The sequence below is a fragment of the Pseudopodoces humilis genome, chromosome 23 (assembly GCF_049639895.1).
Source record: "Pseudopodoces humilis isolate 2021_Gansu_Grassland_sample_001 chromosome 23, ASM4963989v1, whole genome shotgun sequence".
NCBI classification, from domain to species: domain Eukaryota; kingdom Metazoa; phylum Chordata; class Aves; order Passeriformes; family Paridae; genus Pseudopodoces; species Pseudopodoces humilis.
In genome coordinates this window covers 1,542,501-1,564,300 of record NC_142222.1, presented here as the reverse complement: position 1 = coordinate 1,564,300, position 21,800 = coordinate 1,542,501, and the positions used below count along the sequence as shown (strand labels likewise).

At 48.7% G+C, this 21,800-nt stretch overlaps 1 protein-coding gene across 1 annotated transcript in view; it reads left to right on the top strand.

The window, feature by feature from the left end:
• Positions 1-4,553: 4,553 nt before the first annotated feature.
• AATF (apoptosis antagonizing transcription factor) overlaps positions 4,554-21,800 on the top strand; it is a 39,807-nt gene continuing 22,560 nt past the window's right edge. The window contains exons 1-8 of the mRNA XM_005525687.3: positions 4,554-4,667; positions 5,958-6,146; positions 6,342-6,773; positions 7,356-7,493; positions 18,302-18,416; positions 18,737-18,941; positions 19,644-19,808; positions 20,585-20,668. Coding sequence (XP_005525744.2) covers positions 4,583-4,667; positions 5,958-6,146; positions 6,342-6,773; positions 7,356-7,493; positions 18,302-18,416; positions 18,737-18,941; positions 19,644-19,808; positions 20,585-20,668 — 1,413 coding nt within the window. The 5' untranslated portion in view covers positions 4,554-4,582. The remainder of the gene's footprint in view (positions 4,668-5,957; positions 6,147-6,341; positions 6,774-7,355; positions 7,494-18,301; positions 18,417-18,736; positions 18,942-19,643; positions 19,809-20,584; positions 20,669-21,800) is intronic.

Here is a 21,800-nt window from a genome sequence, read left to right as displayed (position 1 = left end):
GGGGTGCTTTTAGGGTGTCCCTGCAGGGCTGCTGCCCTTGGCACACGGGGTCACAGTGCTTGGCTTTGTTGGCATCTCGTGGTTTTGTTGTGGGAACGTCCCTTGGTGACACTGCTGGGACAGGGGGTGACTGGGCCCTCTCACAGCTTCTGCTCCAGGATGTCACCAAATTCAGGGACAGCTCTGCCTCGCTGCTGTTAGGGCACTGCTCACAGTTTGGAAATTGTAAGAATTAGGGACATTTTTGCTGCTTGGTTTTACTCCAAGCTCCTCTCCTGAGGAATCTGACCCTGCTCAGAGGCTACAGGAATCACACGTGGTTTGGGAGAAAATCCTTGGCTCTGCTCACCCGGGAGCCCAGGCCTGTCCCAGGTCCCTGGACAGTGTGAGAATTGTGACACTGCACAGACTGAAACCTGGGCTGGAAACCCCCCCTGGGTTCCTCAGAGCCGGAATGAGAGGAATTCCCAGGGGTTGTGGGGAATTTCTGGGAGTGAAGCCCATGGGAGAGGCTGCCTCGAACACTTCCTTTGTGCCTGTCTGTGTGCTGGCATGGCCGTGCACAGGGGAGCACATGTGTGCTTTGCTTGAAAATCAGACATTTTGCTCCTTCTAAAACCAGTTTTTGTCTAGTTTTTAAATTGCCTTTGGGTGGCCTTTAAAATTCTTATCTGCTGGAAGCATCTTTGGGCTGTGCATCTCTTCAGACACACTCTGTTCCTTCTATTTTTCAATGTAGGAACCATTAAGGGTTGATAAAATCTTTAAAACAATTGTGTTTTTTGAATGAGGGATGGGTTAGGAATAGCAGAAGTACTCAAGTAAATAAAAGCACAGAAGAAAAATACTAATAAATATTTATAAGGAGAGTTTTTTATGTACATAATCTAAATTTTATGTAATTTGTTTTAGTGGATGGGGTTTGCTTGTGTTCCTTTCTTCTTCTCCCCAGCTTTTTCACTTCTTTTTTGTCTCCTTTTCATGGATAAATTGTGTTGCTGTTTTAAAAAGAAAATTTTAACTGAACTAGCATGACTGAAATGATAAAGGTCAGTTTGGAAAAGGACATTTGCTCGCCCAAGCGTTGACAAGATCAGCCCCAGCTGTGGCTATTTTTGGCCAGCACGAGGCCCTCTGTATATGGGTCAAATTTTGCTGTTGATGAGGTAACTCAATTAAATTCAGCAGAGGCGACTCCGGGGCGGGTAATTCCTGTGGATCTGGCTGGGAATGCCATTGGAAAGGGCTCCTGCAGCCCCCGTGGGGCCGGGGCTGAGCTGGGCGTCCCTCGCTGGCAGTGCCCGAGAGGCTCCGCGCTTCCTCCGCCGCCCACTCCTGTGTCCTGCTGAAGGAACAGCTCTAAAAGATGGATTCATATTATCAGCCTGTAATTATACAGACACTGAGTGTGGTACAGCCCTGCCCTGCCAAAGCTTCCCTCTCATCTGACAGCTCCCCAAAAGCTGCTGAGCCACAAGGATACGGCAGAGAAAGACACCGAGAGGGAGGAATTGGAAGGTTTTTTTCTAGCCCAGCCTGTCCCACGTTCCCTTGTTTATCTGCTCTGTGTTTAGGGTGTTAGTCCCATTTCAGCAAACAGGAATGTGAATCAAAAAAGTAAAATAAAGAGGGAAAATGCCAAAGAAATGATGTCAGTGAGGTTGATGGAGTTTTTAAACAGGCCAAGGGTTTTACTGAACCCACCGTGAGGCATAAAAAGCCTTTCATGAGCATCTTAAATGAAAATGTATCGATACAGTTTTTGTACAAATATTCCCCTGCTCTATTCTGAGTCCCAGGCATGGCAGCATGGTTGGAGGGCATGTGAACCAGAAATTAAAACCCAGCCCTGGAGTCTGATTTAATTACCCTGCTAAGTGAAAGGCAGAGGAGAGAGAATAAACAGCGGCGAAGGCGACTCTGTGGGTGAAATATTTTAACAATCCCCGACTTTCATAGGCTGCAGTTACTGTTTGATGTGGCTTTGTATTGACTGCATCTCCCCCTGAAAAATTGTGAATTAACAGGTCCTGTGGCTGTGGGAGTGAGGTTGGGGTGACCCAGTGGTGTGGGGTCCCCCCACACGTGAGCAGTTTTTGTTCTGTGCGGGTGTGAGTGATGGATGTGGCACAGCAGAGGAACAGGCGAGCTCTGCCAGGACCCCTGAGTTTACAGCTGTGTGGACGTGGATTTGAATGCATTGCTGGCTTTGGGATTTATATGGAGCAATTGTCCCATTAGTCTCAGTGGGTGAAATCCTGATCTCAGTGGCCTGAGTATCAAAAACGCTGCGACTTCAAGGAGCTCATTTTTTACTCCAAAGGACTAATGCAACTCACTTGTATTTTTTATTAATTCTACTGGGTCTGTTTTATTTAACCATCACTAAAAGCCTCTCTCCCTTCATTAACAGGGCAATCTATTATTTGTGAGGGTAGAAAATATCCCTTTTTCACTCTAAGAGCACAGAGGTTTGAAAATGCAATTATGCAGGGGAGTCTGGGCACTATTCTTTGGTTGTGTGAGTGGTTAGTTACTCAGAAGTAACTGCACAGGTAAGCACTTGTTCCTGCTACTTAACTTTCCACAGATTTATTTCTCCAGTCTCCTCCCTTTGTTTATGGTGGCATCTGAGAACAAAATACCAACAAACTCAAAGGGGGAAAAAAAAAGGAAAACCTAGAAGCAAGGCCAGGGAAGACACACCGTGTGTGTGTGTCTCCTGGTATATAAGTTTTCTGCTTTTTCAAACCGTGTCTTAGTAAATAAATAAATAAATGAATAAAATAAAATAAAAATCGGTGTTTAATTTCTCATTGCTGGAGCAGAGGCAATCCCCCATCATCGATTATGCAGAGCATTAGAGCCATCCATCCTGCCATGATAAAATAAATACAAACTACAAAACTGAGTTGGATTTTATGACGTTGTGTATTTTAAAGTTGGGGGGTGGGGGTTTGTCGTGAAAATGTGCGTTTTCAGTAAACACTGGGTTTTATATAAATCGAGCTTTATTTTGTCATCAAGGTACCCTGGCGGGGAGGGTCACAGCAGGGCTGAGAAGGAGAGGGCGATGTTTGGGTTTTTCCAGGCGGTGCCTGCCGGGTTTCTCCCCGGCTGGAGGCGATGGGAATTCCTGATATTCCTCTGCCCTCTGTAGGAGAAGCGCTCGCATGAGCCGTGCTGAGGGATGGATGCGGCTGCACCCCGGCACCGTTCTCCCGGCACAAATCACGTCCTGCTCGCTTTTGTGGCGTTTGAAGGCACCTCGGGAGCAGAGGAGACTGGAAGGCGGTGAGCCTCAGCCTGCTCAGGTTCGCAGGGGGCTGCTGGAACCTTCGCAGGTGGAATCCCAACGCTGCTGGATGTGGGAAGCCCAAATGCAGAGCCCCCACCTACATCTACAGCTCGGACTGGAGAGGCTGAGTGGGGCCCCTGCCCCCTTGGGACAAAATCCGTGCCAACCTCGACTGCTGGTCCCCAATTCCAGGCAATTCCTTGAGTTCTGGGGCCACCTCAGAACCACAGAAAGGGGCCGGGAGCGGCTGTCAGGGCAAACCCAGAGAAGCTGTCCCTGCTCGGGCTCTCTGCAGGTCACGTCTGCATCGCTTGGCTGCTGCTCCTCGGCCAGAGTTTGATCCCAGGAGCCAAAGTTCCTGAATTCCCTGTGGCTGGTGTAACTCAGGTGTAACTCAGGTGTAACTCAGGTGTAACTCAGGTGTAAGGATCTATCTGTGTGCCTAACCTGAGAACCCGGCTTTGGGACCTCGCTGCTGTGGGAGGGACTCCAGCAGGCCACAGAATATTTAACATAGGGAGGGGAAAGAATTAATTCAGCTCTGCACCTCTGGAGTGGCTGAAAGAGTTCGTCGCTGGTTTAAAGCGATAGTTGTCATATTGTGCATTATTAATGGGATTTCGCTGCTGTGCTGCCGCTATCCGGCACCACGAGGCCGCGGCTCCCACAGCCGCGCTGCCCACACGGACCGGGAACGCCCCGGGAACGGCGGGGGCCGAGGGAGCGGCGGGGGCTCGGGGGGCTCCCGGCTGGATCCCGGGTTCATTCCCGGTTTGATCCCGGGATCGATCCCGGTTGGATCACGGGCTCATTCCCGGTTGGATCCCGGTTGGATCCCGGTTGGATCACGGGCTCATTCCCGGTTCATTCCCGGTTGGATCCCGGTTGGATCACGGGCTCATTCCCGGTTCATTCCCGGTTGGATCCCGGTTGGATCCCGGTTGGATCACGGGCTCATTCCCGGTTCATTCCCGGTTGGATTCCGGTTGGATCACGGGCTCATTCCCGGTTCATTCCCGGTTGGATCCCGGTTGGATCACGGGCTCATTCCCGGTTCATTCCCGGTTGGATTCCGGTTGGATCACGGGCTCATTCCCGGTTCATTCCCGGTTCATTCCCGGTTGGATCCCCGTTGGATCACGGGCTCATTCCCGGTTCATTCCCGGTTGGATCCTGCCGGGACCGGGCGCTCCCCCCGCCCCGCCCCGTCCCCTCACGCAGGCTCCGCCCCGGCCCCGCTGGCCCCGCCCCAGGCCCCGCCCCGCGCTCCCGCGCTCCCCCAAGATGGCGGCGCCCTTGGCGCTGCAGCTGCAGGAGCTGCTGGACCCCCGGCCCGGGCTGCGGGACCCCGAAGATGATGCGGAGGAAGGTGCGGGAGGACCGGGGCAGGGGGGTTGGCACCGCGGGCGGCGGGGGCGGGAGGGGCCCGGCGGGGACGGCCCGGGCGCTGGCGGAGCGGCCGCACGTGGCGGTGTGGGTACTCGGGCTCCCGCTGTGCCCCCGGCCCGGGGTGCTCTCAGGGGTCGGGGCTGTGTCGGGGCTGTGTCGGGGCTCGGGGTTACCTCCGCCATCGAGTTCATCTCGGGGATGGAGCCCCCTGCGGGATCGGGGATGTGTCCAGGAGCGGGGTTCTCGGGGATTGCTGCCACCTGAGGGTTCGGGCCTGTGTTAGGCTTGGCCTGGTTCTTTCCTGCAGTCTGTGTGAGAGCAGTAATGTCTTGTAAGAAACGTCTCAACAACCCCTGAGGGTTATTGAGGTGGTCAGCAGAGGCGTTTTCCCATTTTAGTAATCACAATTTTGTTCCAAACTTCGCAGAACCCCAGAGTGGTTTGGGTGGGAAGGGAGCTCAGAGCCCATCCAGAGCCAGCCCTGCCATGGCAGGGACAACTTCCCCTGTCCCAGGCTGCTCCATCCAGCCTGGCCTTGGGCACTGCCAGGGATCCAGGGAAGGATCTGCTTCTACCCCTCCTGGCCAGCCCCTCCTTGTTGCCCAGCATTTGGGCATCCTCTGCTGGCTGGACTTAGAGCAGGTTTTGTTGCTTTGGTTATGAGCAGGAGATTGTTCTGCCTCTAACAAACACTCCAGGTGAGGCATTAACATTTCCAAACACACGTTGAGAGCACTCAGCGGTTTGATTGCCCGAACAGAGCTAACCCTGTGATTTGGCACCGGATGCCTTGCACATGAATGAAGGTGGGGAGGGAGGATGGTGGGATGTGTTCTCTGGGCTGGACTGCTGTGCTCTGTGTCCTGGGGAAGATGGGGATGAAGGAGGACAATAAGCACATGAAATTTATGTATTTGTGTGGCTTGTATATGTAGCAGGAGAGCAAAGTTGGAGTTTTCCTCTTAGTCTGCAAGCATGGAGTGAGTTAAGGCACTGCAGCTTTGCAGAGTCCTCCACACAAAGGACTCAGAGACCTTCCTACATCCTTGGGAGGGCTTGGATGGGCTTAGTCTGTGTTCTGCTTCGTGCAGGAACCTTTCCCCCTTGCAGGAAATTTTTTGTGTGCCTTTCCTGCACTTTTCAAAGTTCCTCTTCCCCTGGGCAGCGCACTGTTGTTACAGAGCGTGAGGAGCTTCCCAGGGCTCCTTCCAGACTGGAATTTAGTTCCCTTTCAGACACCACTTCCCTTTTTGTTTCCCCCCTAACACAGCTACAGTTGCTAAAGTGATTGACAGATTTGAGGATGAAACCACGGATGACATTCTGCCTGTTGGCAATATCAGGAAAAGAGCTTCAGCCTCTCTCCTGGAAGCTGATAAGAGGTACAGTGGGAAAGCCACATCTCGGAAAGCTCTGCAGGAAGAGCTCTGGGGAGATGCTCTGTCTGAAGAGGGATCTGGTAAGAAATCTCATTTTTTTCCCCCTTTTTGCTGGCAAACCATGATGTCAGCACATGACTGAGCATGACAAACCTCAGGGCCCTGTTCCAGGGCGAGAACAGCTACAATTAAGTTGGACATCTAACAGCCCAAACCTGAGCTGTTGCTGATGAGTTTTTCTGCTAAGTAAATAACTTTTTTCTCTCCTTTATTAGCTGAAGAAGCATTAGATGACTGGTACAGTGACAGTGAAGGCTCAGAAGAGGAGGACAGTGTTGGCCCAAAGGCCAGGGAGAAGCCCAGCAGTGCTGGCAGTGAGCAGGAGGATGACTTGGAGGATAAGGAAGAGGAGGAGCCGCCTGTCAAGGCCAAGGCACCAAAGTTCAGCTTCCAGAATATCACAGACTTTGAGAAGTTTACAGAGGGGATGGATGATGCAGGGAGCAGTGAAGGGGAGGATGAAGATGAGGATGAGGATAAAGATGATGCTGACATGGAAGAAGGGAGTGAGGAGGAATTTGGGAGTGAAGACCACGATGACGAAAAAGAAACCAAAGACAGCGAAGATGATGGGGGAGTGCTGACCTTCTCCAGAGGACAGGAGTCTGAAGAGGTGGAGAAGGGCAAAGCTGTGAGGAACCAGCTAGGTTTGTGCATGTTTGCTGTGTGTTTGCTGGCACTGTGAAACCAGCCATGCTGGGAAACCCCTCAGCACGGTGAGGTGCTGTCAGCACCCTGCTTGTGCATGCTGCAGCATCCCTGTGTGTGTGCAGATGTTCTGTCTGGTGTCACTGCTGCTGTAGCAGCTCATGATGTGAAGTGTATTTACCCATTAGCTTCACTGAACCAGTGCTGAATATCCTCACAGGACCCTTGGGTTTGGGAACTTCCTGCGCTGGTCCTGCTGTGATCACTTTGTTTCTTTCCAAAACACAACTCCCAAAATGCCATTCCTTCCTGTCTGAGCTGTTAAACTATCAAACCTCCGTTTGCAGGCTGTCCTTTGAAACAGTGGAGCAAAGGGATGGTTTGATCTGTGGGTCACAGAGGTGCAGTTGGGATTTGCTTTGTCCAGAGGCACTTTGTGGCACCCATGTTGTGCTGGTCAGTGCCTGCCCTGAGCAGGAGCGATGCAGCCCAGAGCAGAGGGCCTGAGCTGTCAGGTCCTTCACCAGGAACAAGTGCTTTGTCTTGCTAACTGATTCTTTTATTTCCTTTTTGTTGTGAAGCCCTGTGGGATCAGCTGATGGAAGGGAGGATCAAGATGCAGAAGGTGCTCATGACAGCCAACAGGCTGCCCCAGCCAGACACCTACCCCAGGTTCAGGAAGGAGGGGGGCCAGGACTTTGACAACGCTGTGGAGAACTGTAAGTGATGCCTTGAGAAGGCTGACCTAGAACTGAGTTAAGAGTAAAGTGGGTGTTTATTGAATGGCCTTAAAGGACACACCTTGGACAGTACAAGAGCCTGGCCAGGGCTACACCCAAGATGGACCAGAAATGGTCACAAAATGGACACAACTGGTCATGAGGTCTCACATTTTTATAAGTTTTGGTCCATCTGCATATTTGGGTTAATTGTCCAATTACAGCTTCAGGTTATGAAGTCCATCCTGTTTGTTTTCTCTCTTCAGCCCACCCTTGTTTCTGCTTTTGGGCCTGAAACTTGTCATGATTGTCCTTGGTATCAAGCTAGAAAAGGAATTGTTTTGTCTCCCTACTCTATAAAGGGAGCTCACTGGCACTTAACATGAAGCTCAAAACTACACACCTAGGCAGGGCAGAATCTGAAAAACAGGAAAGCTAAAACTTTAAGGCACCATAAGAGCCTTTTAATCTTTCTCCTTTGCTCAGACTCTTATAAACAATTGCTTATTGCTGTTCAGTGCAGAGCTGGGGTGCTCTGTCCAGAGATACCTTGTACCAATTTTGTGCTGGGCCAGTGAATGCAAAGCTTTGCCCAAAGGAGGAGTAAGGCAGCCCAAAGGAGGAGTAAGGCACCCCAAAGGAGGGTCTGTGCAGGTGAATTCCAGCATGGGGCTGCTTCATCTGTTTATTCCTGAGATCACTGATCTGATGAGATCTGTAGTAGATTCTCCAATATGAAATCATAATATGCAGGCTCCAGTTGGTAAGTGCAAGGTACTGGGCTTCCAGGTGGTGTGGGTCTGTTCAGTTTTTATATTTGGACACCTTTTTCCTGGCCTTGAGGTGAATGCATGGGGACAGAGATGTGTGGGTCATCAGACATGACCCTGAACCTCGGCCCTGCAGCAAATTTTGGCTGGGATCCTCTGCCTTACCCCTGCCCAGGACAGGGCAGTCAGCCCACCTGCAGCTACAGGTGAGCTGCTTTCTGCTTTAAAGTTGGCTCTGCTGCTTTAAATGAAGTGATTAAGGACAAAAAGGCAAACTCCCACCAATGCTGTGCTGACCTTTCAGTGGAACACACGTTATTAATGTCCCTAATGAGATGCATTACAAACTGCCCTAGCTCCATGTTTCATTACAGGTCTAAGATGCAATATCATTAAAGACCTTTAACAGAAACAATGCTTGACATTTTGGTATTTCCCATAAGCAAAATACACCCAAGAACATGGAGTGTAATGTCCCCAGTGCTGCAGAGGCTGATCCCTGACTTGTGCAGAGCTCTGAGGGAAACTTCACTGCTAAGAAGTGCTGAATGATCCCCTCATCACCTTCACCTCATCACCTGGGCAGGGAGTTGTGGGAGCTCTGATGTTCCTCACAGCTTGGGTTTGTGTTTGTGCTTCATCTGTGGAGACAGAACATAAAGCTGGAGTGACTGTGTTAGCAGAGGAAATCTCAGGCTGACAGATGGGAAATGCTGAATTTAGGAACATCCCACTACTGCTGCTACACTTGTCCGTGATGAGCTTCAGCCTTGGACAGAATTTGGGATCATCATGGCATGGACATTGTTTTGGCCTGGATGATGCTCTCCTTTCAGGGAGGCCCCAGCACTTCTGTCCAAGCCCACAAAATAAATCTGGCATGTTTTCATCATCCTTATTGAACAGGAGGGAACAATTTGGTGTTCCAGTTGCACAAAAGACTTGGTGCCAGAATCCCAGACTCTGGGTGAACCCTGCAGGACGCTGAAGTCACGAGGCTCCCAGTGCTCTCAGAGCTCCTGGACAAGAGTGTTTCCAGTAATTTTTCTCAAATCTTTCCATTTCTCATGAAATTTCTGCTCCATGCTCAGAGGAAGATTGAATTTTTTGAATTGGAAAATGGTCCTTTGTGTATTTTTCTCTTGGGTATCTCCTACTCAGGACAACCCTGCTGTGGTGCTGGAATTCCCTAGGGGCTGGAGTGTAATTGTGTTAAAGAGTAGACAGCAATTCTCCATCCATTTGCAGTTTTAAAGCCAAACCTGGGTGAAAATGGCAAGGTCATGCTCATTTTCCAGGTTTTGAGACCCGAGGTTACAAACCCTAAAGTGTTTAATTTATTATTTTTGTAATCTTTTATGATTTTTTTTTTTAAATGTTACAACGTGCTTTGGACAACCTTAGATTCCTGAGATCTCAGGTTCTGGTAGATGATTTACTGCAAAATTGCTTATAAATTGAAGTAGAAAATGTTTTGCAGACCTGGCAGCTTTCAGGCTTCACACCCATTTGTCACCCAGCATTTCCCTTTGTGTATAGAACAAGAATTAATTAGGCTGCACTGCAGGAAAAGTTTATGGCCATAATTTATATAGGATGAATTTCTGTTTAAAGAGACAGCATTGCTTTGTTTGTGCTGTCTTACTTCTTATTTCCCTTTTTTTTTTTTTTAAATCTTTAATTATATTCGAGATTTTTTTCTGTCATCCTTTTTACATACAAATGGGAGACCAAACTGTGGTCCTGGAGCTCATGTTTATTCCTGTTTTACACCCACTGAGAAAGTCTGGATGGTTTTTAGTGCTGAGATCAGAGTGGCTGAGCTCTGAAAGCAGCACAAATGTCCAGTGTTTAATGCCCTGCACACACAAACCCTCCCAGCTCACAATTCCAAGGTGCTGCTGCCTGGACTGGGCTGTTTCTCCAAGACAGATTTGTATTCCCCTGCACTGCATCTTCCAGTCTGGCCCAGGGCTTGAGATGTTGCCTCTGTTTGGGGTCTTGCACGTTCAATTAATGTTTTTCATAATCAATGCGAGTCAGAATTTGCAATCTGCTCCTGATTTGCACATTAAAGAGACCCATTAATTAAAAATTCCAATCCCTGGCATGTTCCCGCAGGATCCCTGCATTATTTACATAGAAAAGGAGTGCAAGGTGCAAGTTTCTGTGCTGTGGCTGTGCACAGATTGCAGGCCTGCCACTCATATTTCCCTGTGCTGGGAGCTTGGAAGGGGATCTCCTGAAATTGTCTCCAAAAATCACCTCAAGGGCAAGGAAGAACCAAAGCAGAGGTGGGATAAACATTGGTGGAGCCACATCCAGTGTCAGGAATCCAACAGTTCCAGGGTTTGGGGCTTGTTGTGTTAAATCTTGATAGAGTGAAAAAAAAAACCCCACAAATAATCGAGGGACAAGGAGGTAACAAGGGCTTTAAGGAATTAAATCTCTTCATCCTCAAAGGCCCTGAGCTTCTCAGTACAGGCCTGTAGCTTTTTCTTTCTAATTCTAGGTAAAAATACTAAACTGGGAGCATTTCGGTGACTAATAGTTTATGCTTTTCAAAAAGAGCTGGGAATTGCAGCTTTTAAAGAGCAGATTGTGTTATTTTCACTTTATAATTGGTGAGATGAGTTAAGAATGTACAAAAACCCAGGTGAGGAAGGCTTTTTTGCCAGAAACTGATGGAAATTGCAGGAGTTTAAAGGGGCAAGTGGCTGTGCTTTTCCTTCTGCAAGAGTTCAGGAGGTCCCTGAAATAGAAACTGCTCACTGCATTTTTGTGGGGTTTTGGAGTTTTTTTGGCTTTGACTCCATCTGTCAGTGGATTAAGAGAAAATACCAGAATCCTACATTTCTATTCCTCAGCATAAGCTGCAGATAATTTCAAGAAATAGAGGAAATAGTGGGTTTGGTAGAAGTAGATATGCAGGGTGTGTGGGGATGGATTTGCTCAGTGGAGGAACAAAAGTGGGGACAACAAATATTTACACTTTGGAGAGCTGTGGTGAAGTTTCACCAAGGTTTGTGATTAGTAATAAAATAAACCTGAATAAAGTGAACTAGATAAACAAACAAAAAAAAAAACAACACAGGGCTTTGTTGCCTTCTGGGAAATGAAGATGTTGAATTTTTGTTCCTAAAATTTTGAGTGACCCAGAAATGGCTGTTTCTGGAGTGGAAATAGGTGGAAATTTGTGGTGGGAGAGAATTGTGCTCCCATCTGGAATAATTCCCTGAGCTGGGCACAGCAGGCTGAGTACCTGGTCCCATGGCAAATTCTGTGACTTGGGACTCAGCAGCACATTTAGACCTCTCTCTCTGGGAGCTTCACACTGGGTATCTTCATTTTCTTCTGGGTTGGTTCTGCAGTATTTTGACATTTGAGAGAAAGATTCTGTTTAGTCTCAGTTAGTGTATTGAGTATGTTCTCAGTGTCTTTTTGATGAGGATTTTTGTTGGGCTCTCTTTATCCCTGTCTTTAAAATAATATTTTTACATCCTCCACAAAATCCAGGTAAGTCATGGTGAAGACACTGATTAAGCAGGGACTGTTTTTGGATAAAATCCAGTCTGCTGTAGGTGCCAGAGAAGCTGTTCCACTTCCTGGGAGAGAGGATGTGCCTGGCAAGGCCTTCCCCTCTCCCCCTCACCTGAACACACCGGGGTAGGGAACAGCTCTCTGATGAAATGGGATTTACTGACACAGGCTTGGAATTTTTAAGGGAAGCCTGCAGGACTCAGCTGCCAAGAACTCCCTGGTAATTTTGTTCTCACCTCTATTCCTGGATAGCTTTTAGAGCTCCAGTATATCCACACCTCCATCTGGAGATGTTAATGCATTCATACAGAGCAGGGTGAGTGTCACAGGGAGGGGGAGGAACTGAGGCACAGGCAGATTACACACTTTCCAGAGGCATAGAGCAGTTACAGGATTAATTGGTGCTAGGCAAGATCATGGACTTAAATATATTCTTGCTTTGAAGATTTTACTGGGAGCCTGCACAAATGTGTGACAGCAGAACTGGGTTTCAAGCCTGAGTGTAAATTATTGTGATCAGATCTAGCCCACTTAAAACTGGTAGTTCATTTTAATTGAATTGTATTAGTCTGGACACTTTATGAATACCAAAAGCATCGGCCCTGTCAATTCCTGCAGGGTTGGTTGTGATTTAAATGAATGTGGATGCAGGTGTCCCCAAATTTCTCCTCTGATCTCATGGAGAATCTGTTCAACTCTTTTTGGGACTGAGCCAAAGCCTGTTGACATTAATGAAGACTCTTCTCTCAGCTGAAAGAAATGAATGAATCAGATCCCTTTTTCTCTGAATTTTGTGGAATGTGCCACTGAGAGCTTTTGGTGAGGAGTGGGCTCAGTGAGGATGAACAACTCCAGGGCCATTCTGGTCTGTGCCAGTGGGTGAGAGGGTAGAGCCATGGAGTGAGAGGCTTCAGACAAGGCCTGTTTTGTTTTAGGGCTCAGTTTTGGAGCTCTCTTGTTGCTGTGTGAATGTGAAGTTGGGCCGTGAGGTCCGTGATGTTTGGGGCATGTGCAGAATTTGGGCTGTGAGAGGTACCAGGAAGGTATTTAGTGGTTTGTCATTACTCTCTGATTTGTTCAGGAATTCTGTGTGGGAGGTAGTGGAGAAATGCAGGACATTTATTTAACATACAGTTTTGGGCTGTTTCCAGAGAAAAAACTCCTGCCCTCAGAGTGCCAAGGCTTTTAGCTTGTGGTATTCAGTATTACTGAGCAGAATTGTTGTCTCCTCATGGATGGGTGTGGTAAAATGGTTTTACAGGTGATTCCACAGCCACGTGTGTTGTTCAGTGGTGATGTCTGAGGTTTATTTGAAATCTGCCTTAAATTTTAGTACAAGAACTGCTGGGACAGTCCCTGGCTGGTGACCTGATCCCACTGAACTGCAGCCTGTGGGATTGCACCACACTCAGACAGCTTTGCCTACACCTGAGTTTCTCAAGATTAATAGCTAATTAAACTGAATTTAGCTAAATATTTGTGCATGTTGGTCTGTGTACTGCACAAACAAGATGCAGGGAAACAAAGGCTTTAAAAGTGTCCAGACAAGCGTGTGCAAATGTCAGCTAACTCGGATTAATTGGCAATTGGGTACCTTGAGATGGAAGCTCGGGGCTTGTCATGATAAATATAATTAATGGCCTGGTATTATGTGGGGAGGTCAGTCTGGATGGGCTAATGTTCCCTTCTGGCCTTAATATCCAGATATAACTATGAAATTTCACATTTCCTTTCTTCTCCTTGCCCATGTACTTGGGGACTCCAGGCTGGCAGAGGCAGGAATGTGTGCTGTCAGCTTCTTTGCATTTCCAGTAATGTAAAGCATCAGTTTTTATAAATCTCATTTTTGCCAGCCCCATCCCCTCCCTGGTTTGGGCTGATATCAAAAGATGATGGTTGAGGCGAATCAGCAGAGCATGAACTTCATGGAACTGTTTCTCTTTCTCTCCTCCTCAGCTTTCCCCCTCCCCCAGTGCCCTCTAATAAACCCCTGAATACCCAGCCTTTATTCTGTTGTTCAATCCAGTTATTTTCTTTACTTTTAGCAAACTCATCTGTGTCTGATCCTGTTGTCCTTCCTGTCAGATGCAGTAATATTGGAGTGAAAGGGCTAAATTGAGGCTGTTCTGGAACTCTTTGGGAGTCAGCTGAAGCGCTGCTGTGGAAGGGGGGTGCAGCCCTGGCTCCTTTGTGCCCAGGGAATACAATTTTCCCCTCTGCAAAGGCTCTTGCGTCATTTGCATTCCAATGGAACCGGCAAACTGGGTTTGGGTGTGGAGCAGACCTTTGCTGTCAGCAGCAAAGTCGGCCCTTTTGCTACTGTAATTTGGTAAAATTCCCCAAACTCGCTGTTTGGGAAAGCGTGGAAGGTGTGTTGCTCCCATCACTTCCTAAATTTGGACAGATTTCCCAGGGCTTTGTGCTGAAGTCTGTGAGAAATGGGAATGTAACCACACCACCTGTAAAAAAATCCCCTTTAGCCTATCATTGAGTCTGGGCTGGCTCTTGGAGCTCCTGTCTGAGGCTTACCAAACAGAATTATTTCTTTTATTTCTGTGCCACGTGGATTTGGGACCCCAGGACGCTCAGGGCTGGAGCTGCTGGGATCCTGCAGTGTTCCTCCTGAGGTTCCTTCCACGCTGGGAGAAGCATGGCAGCTTCTGTCCAGAGCCCCATGTCTGAGATGTGACACCTGGAGGAATTCCCCCGCCTTTTCCTGGCTGGGAACGTCTTCCTGCTGCTGGGAATATAGAGCAAGCTCCAAAAGTAATACTGACAGACTTCAGAATTATGATACACCGGAGCTGCGGCGTAATTCTTTGTTGAAGAAGTTAGAGGCCTAAAATGTTAAGGCTTATTGTTATTCCGAGTTGATAATCTCTGCCTTGCTTTAATAATTTTTCCTCATGCCTGGATAGCCTGCGAGTTGCACAATAATCACTCACACAGCTTTGTAATCAATGCCCAAAGTAATAGGATTCCGCTGGCCAACGGCAATTAATAAATTTGTGTCTTTTTTAAAACACTAGCAAGTCGGGCCTGAAATACGACTGACTGGCTTTCCTCATTTGCATATTTATTGCAGTGGAAAAATTCTTGCCGAATGATTGATGTTGAGCCTGCCTCTTGAATTCCAAACAGCACATTATTATGAAATGAAAAATGCCGGCCATACAGTTGATTAAAGTTGAAGACAGTGGAATCGGTGTTTTTTAAGATTGTGGGAGAATTAAAGGCATATTTTAATAGATGTTGACAAGAAGTGAACTAACAAAAGCAAAGCAAAGGATTTGCTTGAAAAGATTTAATCAAACGTGTTTGGTGGGGGATTAATTGCTGGGGATGAGGAGTGCAAGTGGCTGGCAGCTGGATGTGAATGGGGAGCATTGTTCCGAGGCCAACACATCGAGGGCCATTTTGACCTGGAGTTTAACTCCTGTCCCACGGCCCTTTGAAGGGAGGGAAGATTCCCCTTCTCCATCCTAGTGCTGGGTTGCTAAACCTGTGTACCAGGATCCTCCTCATTGTGTGCAGCCATCGGAATGGGAGGTTGGATTCCTCTCCTCCCCTGGATCTGCGTGATGGGAGCTGGGCTGGGGACACAGAGGCTCCACGGGGCCCTGGGGACTCTCCATGGAGGCAGGGGAATCTCCCAGTTCTGTGCAGCTCAGCTTCTGCTCTGATCCCCCCTTCCCAATGGCAGCCCTGCTCCAGCTGTTCTGTGTGAGCGCTTCCCCAGCCTGTGGAGGTGCAGGGAGGATGGAGAGCATTGCGTGCCTCTGATAGTCCAGTGATGCCACAGCCTCAGATTTAATTGAGAGGAAAAAGTCCTTTATTTCCAGTGCAGGCACGGGCTCTGAAGTGGAGCTGTGTGCTGGGTAGGTGGTGGTTCCTGCTGGTACATCCCAGGAAGGGTTTTTCCGTGGATTCAGTGTCCCTGCACACGGCCGCTCCCGCCGCTCCGCGCAGCTGCTCGGGAGGGTGAAATGAGACCCTGTCTTTAGAGGTGATGGGAAGAAGGGCAGGGCTTTTCCAGTGTGGGAAGCTGTGGGAATGCAGGGCTTGGAGCGTGGGTGAGCCCAGCAGCCCCCCTGGCAGCCCATCCCCATGGGCAGTGCGTGGATCCATGGCAGCTCTGGGATCAGTCCCTGCAGCCGGGTCACCCCGCTCCAGTTTGTTCACTGGCATGGACAGAATAGTTCTTGTGTGGTTTGAGAGCAGCAGGACAGCTTTCATCTCTGGTGGGTCTCCTGACACCTTGATCCATGGCAGTGCTGTCCCTGGATGGAGCTAAATACTCCAGGGCTACTTCCAGCCTGGCTGGAGGGCTGGATAAAACAGAGACGTATGAGGAGCACCAAGAGAAAGGCACACTTTGATTTACTGCTGCTGGCTCCCAGCGTTCTGGGTGGATTGATCTGCTGCCTGCTGGATCTGGAACAACTTTTTCCCTCCTGGACACAAAATAGAGGGGCTTCTGTGGACTCTTCAAAGTGACTCTTCCAAGGCAGTGTCTCAGCACTGACACTCTGAGTCCCATCTGAGTCCCAACCACGTTTGTTGTGTTCTTGTTTCAGACAAGCAGCAGCATTACTAAGTTCCTGCTGGGGGTAGGAGGGTCAGTCGGTGTCCAGCCTTCTTTCAAAATGACCCAGTTTGCATCCATGGAACAGTTTTGGCTTGTGCTGCCTTCATTCACAAAGGAGGCCAGTCTCTGCCCCGAAGCAGACATGTAAAGGCAGACAGAGGGAAGAGGGGATGAAGAGGAGACTGGGAAGAAAACAGCCCCTTCTGGAATTAAATGTGAGATGGATAGGGCAGGGCTAGATGGGAAGAGAGCAGAGGAGGGTGATATTTGGCTTCTGAATTTGAGTTTACAGCACACTTAAGCAGCCAACAGTAGAAGTGAGAATGGCATCCAGTAATGCTATTAAATACACAAGAACTGGGAACAGGGAAATTACCCAGCTGTAAGAGGCTCATGATGAAGCCACTGCCTGGAATAATTATCCCTCCCACCTGGTTAGACACACGGTCATTGTCTTCCCTGCCCTCCCCAGCCCCTTCACTCCAAATAAAATTGTTCCCCGTCCCCACTTCTGCTGGGGTCTGTATCTCATAGCCCAGGGCAGCTTGAGCCTGTCTTTATTTCCTTGCCTGCTCACCGTGGCCCTGCTGTACCCCAGAAGGGCTGGAGTGCTACTCCAGTTGTAATTGCCAGGATCAAAGCTGCCTGGGGTGCATTAGCACTGCTGCTGGAGGAGAGGCAGCGGGGAGAAAATAAACAGTTTGGGAAGCTCTGGGGACATTTGGCTGCGTTGCAGGCAGTGGGAAGGATTTTGCTGGTGTAAGCTGTGCACTCAGGCTAGGGTGGGGACACTTGGCTCCTGCAAGTGATGCTTTAGCTGCAGACACCTACAACAAATGTATTTTTAAGGGCTTTTGTCCGTTTGTCTGGTGGAATTGTTTTGATGCTCACACACGTCTGATTTACAAGTGCAGCAAACCTAATCCGTTAATAGGTTTATATAGAGGAGCTGTCAGAGTGTATCTAGAATGAACCATGGGCTCGGGGAGGGCGAGTCCAACAGCTGATCTGCAACAAAAATCTTAAAGCATCTTCTCCTTGACATTGCTGTTACTGAGGTCAGGCCATAATTTATCTGAAGGTGGTGACGACTGAGCAATATCACAGTGGGAACACACAGCAGATTGAGACCTCTGAGTGTCTGGGCTGATTTCTGCCTCTGTCTGCCTGAGGAAGATTTGCTGTTCACTCTACCCATGATCTCTGTGTCCCCCACTGAAAAGCAGAAATAAAGGAAAAAAAAAAAAAAGGAGTAGGGGAAAAGCTCTCCCTGTTCTTTTTGTGCCATGTACAAAGGGAATTTTGGGAGTTAAGCAGAGCAGCTCCACGTGCTCTGTCAGCCAAAGTTCAGTTCAGGTTTTTGGGTAGGGCTGTGCCAAGTGTTTCACCTGGGAGAGCTGACCCTGTGATGGATGTGCAGAGGGACAGTTTGTCAGCCTGGGCTGACACTTGTTTTCTCTCAGAGAGTCCTGCAGGGTGGCCTGTTGGTTGCCACAAAAGAGCTATTTTGGAAGAGCAGATGCTGTGGCAGTGTGCAGTTAACCTGTCCCACAGTCAGCTGGAACTGTGTGTCCTTGGAGAACTCACAGCCACTGGAACAAGCACTGCATGGACACAGGAAAACTGTCAGCTGCAAAAGCCTTTGGATACCCAGCATCACACCTCCCTTCAGGATCTGTGTGAACACCCTGGAGTGCAACTGCTCACCCCAATAAAAACCACATTCACACTGTGTATTGATCAATTTACACTCCTCCACCCCATCTTTTCTTCCCTTTCTCTCTTCCTGAGGATCTCTGGGCCTGCAGTTCTGCTTTTCTGATCAGAATCTTCTCATTAAACTCACCAGGTCATGGTTTAAACTTTCCCCCATAGATCAGATCTTGTCACTTGTGTCTCTTGCTCTGCAGGTTGTAAAGCCCTGGAGGCCTTGCTGAAAGTGCTGGTGGAACTTCAGGATGAGCTGCTTTATCAGTACCCAGGCACAAGGCATCTGGTCGATGGAAAGCAAGCAAAAACTGAGAGGTAAATGCAAAAAGAGATGGGATCTTTCTGAACCCTCTGGTCTCCAGCAATCAGGACAATGCCCAGCCTTCCTGACCACCCTCACCCTGCTTCTCTCTCAGTTGCTGCTGTGTCTGCGTGACAGATGCTCTGTTACTTAAATTCCTTCTGCCTGTGGGAAGTCTGGTTTATGATATTTCTGATAATGGAGCAGGGGCTAAACCGTGGGGCTTTTAACAAAAATGCCAGTGTGGTGTGGGCTGGTGGTGGAGGGGCCATCGAGGACTGACACATTGCCTTAGGGAGGGACAGGGTGTTTATCCCGAGTGCTTTTGTTCCAGTGAGGATGAAATCCCGAGCAGCAGCGATGAGGAGCCAGTGGAGAAGGTTCAGGAGAAGAGGAGGAGCCTCCCCAAACGGAAGCTGAAGTTTGAGGAGTACCCTGAGTTCATAGCCAAGCGCTACAAGGACTTCAGGACCTACAGGAACAGCACCCTGCAGAAGTGGCATGACAAGACAAAGCTGGCAACAGGCAAAATGGGGAAGGCAAGGCCTGCTTTGTGTGTGCTGACATGGCTCTCATGGAGCAGGGATCTGGGTCTGAAAAAGGGGAAAATTGGGTGGGATACATGGAATAAATTTTTCCCTATGAGTGTGGGGAGGCCCTGGCACACGTGCTCAGAGCAGCTGTGGCTGCCCCTGCATCCCTGGGAGTGTCCAAGGCCAGGTTGGACGGGGCTTGGAGCAGCCTGGGACAGTGTAAGTTGTCTCATGGTAGTTTCTGTGTTCTCTCAACCATGCATCCCATCACAGCCAATCTCCAGCAGCAAATAATCTCCAGGAAAATGTCACTCTTGCTGCTGCAGGAGCTGTTTGTGGTTCCTCCCAGAAGCAGGGCCCTCTGAGGCTCTCCTCCTCCATGAAGTGTAGGCTTTAATACAATGGGTAATCATTTCACCCAGAGATCCGGGGTCTCCTCACACCCCTGAGTTGGTATTAATCATCAAGAAGTTAATCTGAACCAGAACAGCAAAGGCATTTTATTAAGCCAGGCGTCAACTCGCCTCAGGTTGGGAAGGGGGAGCGAGGGAGAAACAAATAAAAAATCCTTGCAGAAATCCCTGCAACGAGCCCCAGACCCCCTCCTCCTCTTGGAACTGCTTATCCAGTGACATGGAAAGATAGAGGAGCAGTGGTGCCTTGAGGAGAGGCTGTGTGTGTTATCTGACACTGCTTAATGCCGTGCAGGGCTTCGGAGCCTTCGAGCGCTCGGTGCTGGCGCAGATCGATCACGTCCTGCTGGACAGGGAGCGATTGCTGCGGCGCACCCAGACCCGCCGCTCCCTCTACACCGTGCTGGGCAAGCAGGAGCAGCAGCCTGCCCCAGCCCCTCAGCCTGGGCCTGACAACTCGGTAAGGGGGGGTTTATTTCTCTAACTCATCCTGGGAAACTCCGCAGAGCAATGGGCGCGAGCCTTTAGCGGGCGTTGTGCTTGTTTGGGAGATGGATGGATGGATGGATGGATGGATGGATGGATGGATGGATGGATGGATGGATGGAAGGATGGATGGATGGATGAGATGTCTGAGTGGTGATTCCTGCATTGTAATGGCTGAGTAAAGACGTTGAAATTCCAGTTTTGTGATGTTTGCATTATCTTCTGTCCCAGTTCCTGACAGTGGAAAACAAGGTTTGAGCTGGGATTGTGCCCCCTCCCTAGTGCTGCTCACTAAATCTGGTTTTGGAGGTAGCGGCAGCAAAACTTGGTTTTCACTCTGCAGTTTAGAGTCTTTAACCCAGAAAGCCCCTTTTAAAATCATACTGCACGTAACCTGCAGAATATGTTAGTAGTAAGTTTTTTATTAATTTAGTATTTAAGAATGAATAAATACTCAATTCTGAGAGATCAGGTAGAATTACTGGACTTGCAAGATGTATTTTGCCAGAAAGTCTTTGCACAGTCCTATTTATTTCCCAGTAAAGGCATCATAAATCTATTTTGGCATTGGCAGTGTTTCTGCTTTGCCTTTAAATGTGTTCCTGGTCCTTAAAAGCTGGTTATGTTGGAAGTTTTTCCCCATTCCTTCATATCATCAAGTGTGTTTACAAGCTGCTGCATGTGATGTGTCTGGAGTTAGGGACAGAAATGTGCACATATGAGCTCTCAGTATTTCCTTGATGCTTCCAGGAAGTCCTCCCTCCCTCAGATTCCAACAGGCACCTGAAGGACATCGATGAGGAGATATTTGATGATGATGACTTTTATCACCAGGTAGGTGATGGGTAAACTTGTGTTGGAATTATGACTCCAGTTGGGTTTCAGTTCTTGCAGAGAAAGTGCAGTTGGTTCTGTGCTCCATATTTCTCTTTACCTGTAAAACTCAGTTACCTGTTTTAACACCCCAAATCTCTGCAAGTCCCTCAGGGCACTCTGCTCTCAGTTTTTCTCCAGGGCTGTGTGAGTTTGAAGGTGCCCTGTGCTTGGGAACTTGCTGCTGATGCTTGGGTGTGTCTGGGCTGCAGGAGCTGTTCCTGTTCTCCCTGGGGAACACAAGAGGAAAAGCTCTGAGTCCTCTCAAGGTGACAGTTCTCAGAGCCCCCTTAGGAAAAACAGTCCCAGGAGACCCTCAGGAGCACTGAAAGTTGCTCTTGTCTCAGCCTAAATCATCTCATTTACCTGCGGGGACTGGGAGAGCTCCTGGGCTGCTCCAGCGCTTTTCTTGGAATTGGGCCAGCTTGGATCCAGGCCAGTAATTCCTTTTATTTGCAAAATTCTTAGAAGCAAGGCATCTGCACCCAGTGCAGGGAAAGCAGTGTTTGTAGTTTATTTAAGAGAGAGTGCCAGCTTTATGAAAACTGGAATTGTCACTTATTGGGGAATGTGTCACTGTGAGTCCTTCCAGTGTGTGTGAAAAACTCTGCCTGCTTTGGTGATCCACACAGAGCCTGAACCTCAGGATTAAACAAATATCATTATATCACTAGAAAGACAGATTTTTTGATCTGAATAGTTACTAGAGTGGCCAGTAAAGTGCTTGGGGAGTAGGAGAGAGCTGTTGCCATGTGAGGATGCCAGGCTCCAAATGGTGATGGGAGATGAACTGTTCTATTGGGATTGAAGGGGCCAAATCTGTTGAGGTACTGCTGAGGTGGAATTTGGGGTCCAAGTGGCCAAGAAGCTCAGCTTTGGGGGCAGATTGGACCCCAGAACACAGAAGAAATGAAGCTGGTATAACAAACTCATGGAGTGGAGAAACAGCTGAGGTTGACAGTGCAAGGACCTGTGCAGAGGAGGTGCTTCCCAGCCATGAAATGTTAAATTTTTTAAAAGAAAACAGCAATGGATGAGTGTCCCCATCTTTCCCTCTAATGACTGTAACTGTGCTAAATTGTGATTTCAGAAA